A 6,564-nucleotide genomic window follows, 5' to 3' on the forward strand; every position below is an offset into this window, starting at 1 on the left:
GACAATATAGGTGTGCATGTACCATAATACCCCTGGTTTAATTGGGGTGAGCAACAATCGATTAGGTAGAGACCTTGGTTAAGGTTCAGGGCATCATCAATCAATCAAAGCGAAGCACCCCCTTTCTAGGGCGTCAAGCCCCCGAAAACCAGAACCTAACCAGGCTCCTCCTTCCGAGGGTAACGATGATCTAGTGTACTAGTATTAATTTTTCGTATGAGAGGTCATATTCCGCCGCATTCCGCCGCATGTGTTGATAGTCAACTTATTTTCTAGACCCATCACTCTGCGGAAAATGGTTCAGCAGTTGTGGGTGGGTGGGGAGGTTTACTCTCTCTTAAAATGGAGTTGAGAGCTGAAGTGGCCATTTTTAGGATTTGCTGGTGTTCTCCAAGGTTTCGCTTTTTGAGTTTTTCTTGATAACCTTGTACCCCCGATGGTTTGAGGGGAGGCAAAAATTAATTGATAAGAGGGTGATGGATGATATAGCCCATTTTCCCGGTTTTGTTTCCCATCAGTTATTTGTAAAGGGGCATTGGAGGTTGGTAACTTGACTTTTTCAGCATTTCTCAACCATGGACGCCTCGCCATGTACCTGCAGGTCCTCATGGTCAAAACCATAATTTGTCCCTGTCTAGAACCTCCTCCCCGACTTACCCCTCACACCGTGCGCGAGTTCAAGTTATTATGGTCGTATTTGAGGCTTTGGTTTGCTGGTGTGCCTTTTCTGCATTTAACAAAGTAAGATGTCCCTTGAATTTGATACCTCCAGGTGACAAGGACAACTATAACTGGTTTCGATCTCGACTTGTTCAACTTTGCACAGGCCAAGTCAGCTTTCTTCATAGTTTCAGATTTCTAATATAGTTTGTGTTACAAGCCAGAGAAGCTTCGTAAAAGACATGGCGAACGATGAGAAGATCAAGAATGGCGCATACGAAGTAGGGAAAGTTGGCCTTTGTTGAATGAGGGGTATATTTTCTTGTCGATGAAGAGACCCGCTTTTGCGGAATGCTTTTGTCAACAATGAACTTACTGTTTTGTATCTGGATATAGAACTATATGCAACCTACGGATATAGGGCATCGCCCAGGCACATTGCAATCCCCTTCCCTACTGGCGTACATATTAGTGTCAGTATAAAGTGTCATCCGGGGAGCGCACAAACAATTTATTTCGCCTGCCCCTCCTCTGCCCTCAATCCCGAGAGTCAAAAATATCTTGTCTGAAACACATAGTGGAACCTCCCCCCAAACCAAAAAACACGATTGAACAATGAAGACAAACCCTTCTAACCAGAAACGTTTATATTTCTCTCTTTGTTCTCTCCGCTTCCCCGCAATTGTATGCGTCAATATCCACGGCACCAAATATGATTGGTAACGTTGTAGCATCATCGCCTTGCGAAGTTGCGCCGTGACCACCCCATGCCTTGTTAACTTAAGAGTATTGTGTAAAGAAAAAGTAAATAGAGGAGGTCGCCCTTTCATCAATTCTAGTTTCTTTTTCACTTATACATATAGATGTACATATATATATCTTGATATCTTTTCGTCTCTTTTTCTGTTTTATGTTTCCTAATGAAGAATATTTAGTCCGAAACATGAAGTGGATTGAAATGACGTCACTATTTTTCCCCCACAGACAATTTAAGAACCAAAGAATTACTAGTAACCATTAATTAAGCAATAGAAATAAATGGCCTAACTATATATTTTATATATTTTATAGTATCTGTTCTCCCTCTCCCTCTTTCTTGCTATACCAACAACAACATGCGCGGGTTCAGCTATAAAAAACAGCTGCTCTTCCCGCTCAGATGCTTACTTACTTACCTTACCTCCTTGTGCACCTCTGCCAGCGCAGCTGTCACCGCAACCACACAGTGCTCAGAAGCTGAGCACAGCGTTTTAGCCCAGATTCTTCTCATGATAGTATTTTTAAAACCTGTAACAAAACACGCAAGGTGGTTGGTTGGTGGTTGGACACAAGGGCAATGCAATATTCGGTCCGTGCCCCCCAGTTCTCCTTCCTCTGAGAGAGATATACAAGTATATAGATAAAAAGTATGTACTGCACATGTGGCATGTGGGTTAGTTCAATGGCATTAATGGGCAATATGATTGATTACCTTTTGATGCTTGCATGCGGTCCTCCTTGTGCTTGTCAAGAGAAAAAAAAAAAAAGGAAAAAGAAAATAGAAACCCATAGACTAAAAGCCCAGGAATTTGTTCAAATTGTATCATCGTACAGTGCTTGGGTAGGAGCCATATTGACAAATATTAATAGTATCATTTCCCCACATCGGAGTCTGGAATACTCTAAAACACAATTGTGCCCACGCTCACCGGTTCATCCTTCCTTCCTATTGGGTGGATATTTTCAGAAAAATTTTCTACTTGTTGCATCAGTAGAGGGAGGGAAAAAATGTATATAAAAGATACCTGGTTTTGAAATTGGACGGAATATAGAAGCCGGTCCACGATGACTTTTGAGGAAGAAACTTCGGGTTGGGATAGAAGCGGGTGAGCGGAAATTGTCAATGTGTTTTCCCTTCTTACTATCTATTGGAGGGATCTCGATGGTGACCCGGCTACTTTGTGTAAGCTTGCTTTCCCCGTAGACTGTGCGTTGCTATATAAAGTAAGTGAATCCCGAATCAATGAACAAGAGAGACAAAAGTGGGTATTTGTAGGAGACCTCGTGAAGTGGACGATGGGCAAGGTAGATCGGTTGGAACTACTCCGTACACCATGCAAGCATTTGTCAACTACTGCTTGAAGATGCTGTCAAAGTGATACTTATCGGTTGGGATAGCTAAACGCACATAGATTACATGATAGAAGCCGTAAATCGAAAAAAAAAAAACAAAAAAAAAAAGCAGGATCGTGGATGGATCCCCTTAAAACCGGTTTGGCATCCAGCTGTTCTGCCGTCTCCCGCCAAGCTTGCCACCACCTATCAGGATTTTTGCCATGCTATCCTTTTGCGTTTGTTTGACGCTTCTAGATTGCCCCATTCATCCATACAGGCAGCTACCCCTATGGGCTGTATATTTCTTGTTCCCCAGCCTCCATCTTTCCTTTTTGTGCTTTTTATTACGCTTCAAGAGTCCTGCGGGTTAATATATGACCTGTACAGCCACAGGCACGGGCCACGGGTATAGTACAAGGGGTAATGTATCTACACTGGCGATCCGTCTAACCAGCACCTGTAGAATTGTTTAACAGGTCGAGGTGCTTGTGCATGTACAGGTACAGAGTCCATATTCCGAGCCCATCGGCAGGTACCCATCCCTACCCCATTCCATGGATCGATCGGGTTTGAGTTTTCCCCCAATTGAACAACTGCCTTCGCGCCAACCTTAAGGGGAGCCCTTGGGTCCAAGCCAAGACGTGCATGGCAACCATGGGATTCCTCAGCAGTTGATCCGAGCCCCCCAGGGCCCCGGCAAAGCCCGCGCGCCAGGGAAAAGCGCCCTGGCCCTAAATCCCGGCTAACCCCTCCCTCCCCATCGCTTCCCCTCCTCTTGCCAAGTGGCCATTCCGTCCGTACATTGTCGCCTGCTGCACAGCGAATGCGGAGCTCGTTGTTGTTCCCCTGCCCTCCTTCGCCCGAGGCTAGTGTGTTCATTCCCCCTGAGTGTCGCCGACGTCGTCATCAGCATCATCATCATTCAACCTTCACGGACCATCTCCGCCGGCACGCAGCGAGAAGATTGTATGTACGGTTGCCGCATCGGCGAAGCTGCCCATACCCCGTGTTTCTTACTAGTCATATCTCGAGAAATTGATACAGATTTCTCCAGTATTCTTTTTTTTCCCTTCCTTTTTCCTTTTTCTCTTCTTGTCTTTTACAAATGGTTATTTTCTCCAACCATTTACTATTATTCATTATTATTATTATTTACTTGGCTCATTCATCATCCATGCTGTATATAGAATTGTAAATACATGAGGGCGATGGACATCAATCGACACCGCCTCATTTATAAAAGATGTAGTGCATTGAGCCCCACTCGGGTCACGTATGTATGAATGTATGTATGTATGTGTGTATGTATGCACGTACATGTGCATGTACAGCTCCAACGGAAGCAGTGCTGAGTCCATGGGGCTTTCTGGATTCCTGGCTCGAAACCCAAAACCTTTTTCCCTTTTTGCACAGGCGGTTTCAAGATGGCTCGATGAGAGGCGAAGCTGTAACGCCAAGCCGCAAGGTGTACAAGCCTTATTTCTTATATGGGAATGGTTGCCAAGGCTTACCGGAGGGGACAACCCATCCGCGGCAATGGATCTATATAAGTTTCGGGAGGGTCGAGATGATAATAATAGACAAGGAGGAAGGGAGGGAGGGGGACGAGAAGGCGGGAAATGTGGGAGGATGGTCTTCTGCGGGATCTGGCCATGAGGCTGCTATTGGCGCATTGCTCGAGTCTGTAGTGTCCAACTGGTCCCAAGCAACTAAACTGAATACGGCAGTACAGGGGTGGCTGCGAGGCCTGTTTGGAGGAGAGAACTCGTATGTAAACTTGGTAGTGCTCTTGACTAACTAGCAACTGAAAGGAGAGACACGGGGGCGGGCTTTCCTCCTTCTCCCCCCCCTGTCTGCAGTTCCCCGCAAATGAGAGTCAAGGGTTGATGTTTTGTGCCTTATTACGCAGGCGCACTTCAAAAGTCCATTCCCACACTAGTAAGTTTGGCGGTAATCATTATACACGTGGCTGTTACCTGTGCTCATTGATGCCTATTTTTTCAGGGGTGGTTTGATAGGTGATTTACTCGCATCTATAACTAAACCTTATACATTGCTCCCACGCAGGAAGTCTATCAGTTTTCCATGTTGTGAAAGATAAATTCAAGGTAATTTACTAGGGCGGGAACGAACTTTTGAAGTACGCCTCCGTACTCGTATTCTTCTTCTTATCATTGCTGTTGTTGACCTGGCTAAATTGATCCGGACCCATCTTTTCATGCTAGGTTCTTTCCTCTCGACTGTTTTGACTCTGGGTGGCTCTGCGAAGAGAAGTCTGGATCTTAGGCCCCTTGCAGTTGTTCGCATTCTGTTTCTATGCTGGGGCAAGTCCGCGCAGCACTGTACTGTACATAGTAAGATCGAGAGACAGATGGACTGTAGCGATATAAAATCTATTCTGTGATATTTTATTTGACTTTTTGTTTTCTAGAATTTGTTCTCTGGGACAATCATGAGTAATTATAGTTAGTTGATTAGCTGACCGATCACTAGTTCGTTGAATTTATTTTTATTTTTAAAGTTACCTGAGGATGTAAGTGAGTTACCGCTGCTTTGGCCAACTTCCTCCAGCTCCAGCGCCCAGCCCACGGCAAACTCAACCAGATCAAGAGCCCCTCACCAGCGCATCGCTAGCCGGGCTGTCCCTGATGTATGTCATCACCATCCACCGACCAAATCGCCCTGCATCATCCGCCTCGATGAAACATCTGCCAGGTACATGTACTGTACCTGTACAATACTCGCCTCTGCTTTCTGTTCGCCTGTCTTCGCCTTGTAACTTGGTTCCTGTGCTGGTTCAGCTGCTGGGTGTTGTGTCTCTTGTTCTTGGTCTTGACTGGTCTGAGGAGGCTTAGACCATTTCTTTCCCCCCCCGTCGTCGCCGCCAACTTCAACCCCCTTCACGACCTTTCTTCACAACTCCTCCCCTCCAGCCATCTCCCCTCGACTTCACCTCTTGCCATCTTCACGAGGATCCACTAAACCATCGTCTTGATCACATCATCGTCGTCTTCTTCTTCTTCTTCTTCTTCCACTTCTTCTTCTTCTTCATCATCGTCATCATCACCATCACCATCATCATCATCACAACCATTATCACCACAACCACCATCACTACCACCACCACGATCACCGTCATCATCGCCTCATTTCCTCTCCACGGTAAATATTTCCCATATCCCCATACCCCCATCCGCCATCTCCCCTTGTTTCCCCTTTCAGTCTCTTCTCGTCTTCTTCCACCCAACGGGGATGTTGAGCCGTTTCTGCTGGTTTGCATACTGCCCTTCATTATACCTTCTAATAATTACCCATCAAAGAAAAACTATTCCGTCCTTGAGAGATCGCAAGAGGCGTGAGGAAAACCTGGTTCGCTAACACTGATCGACTCTTTGAGGTTTCATCCTTCAGCCTGGCCCGGCCTCGAACTCTCCTGTTCCTCCCTCTTGTCCCCTGCTGCTTCCACCCAACAGGTATTCTTATTAACCAGTATCCTTCCCCCTCTGATCCCGGACCTACCAGCCCTCAACCGTTTGACGACAGCTACGACAGCCACAAAATACCCATTACGACCTGCAGGCAGACACACGGATGCACCCGAGTATCATATCGTACCCATGTCGATCTGAATTTTTTCTTTTTCCCCCCTCGACCCGGTCGTCCTTCTGCCGCTGGTGACGGTACCTTACTTGTTTCCTCTCATCCTCGTCTTACCTACCCCCGTCCGTTTTGACAACATTGCAAACCAAAAGGTTTCCTGGTTCTTGGGGGGCGCCAAATCAACCTCCGAGCTGATTCTGGCCCTTTGTG

At 46.2% G+C, this 6,564-nt stretch overlaps 2 protein-coding genes across 2 annotated transcripts; one reads left to right on the top strand and one right to left on the bottom strand.

Annotated features, from left to right (window-relative positions):
- Positions 1 to 3,183: 3,183 nt before the first annotated feature.
- HCBG_02505 (uncharacterized protein) lies at positions 3,184 to 3,755 on the bottom strand (the record flags this gene model as incomplete). Its single annotated transcript, XM_045429554.1, has 2 exons — positions 3,184 to 3,638; positions 3,692 to 3,755. 2 exons carry the CDS (start codon positions 3,753 to 3,755, stop codon positions 3,184 to 3,186), a joined length of 519 nt encoding a protein of 172 aa, XP_045289449.1.
- Positions 3,756 to 4,186: 431 nt separating this feature from the next.
- On the top strand, positions 4,187 to 5,255 carry HCBG_02506 (uncharacterized protein; the record flags this gene model as incomplete). The annotated part of the gene is made up of 4 exons (XM_045429555.1): positions 4,187 to 4,521; positions 4,664 to 4,692; positions 4,980 to 5,108; positions 5,248 to 5,255. The coding sequence occupies 4 exons, from the start codon at positions 4,187 to 4,189 to the stop codon at positions 5,253 to 5,255; spliced, it is 501 nt and encodes a 166-aa protein (XP_045289450.1).
- Between the last annotated feature and the right edge of the window lie 1,309 nt (positions 5,256 to 6,564).

The sequence above is a fragment of the Histoplasma capsulatum genome (genome assembly GCF_000150115.1).
Source record: "Histoplasma capsulatum G186AR genomic scaffold supercont2.3, whole genome shotgun sequence".
NCBI lineage: Eukaryota > Fungi > Ascomycota > Eurotiomycetes > Onygenales > Ajellomycetaceae > Histoplasma > Histoplasma capsulatum.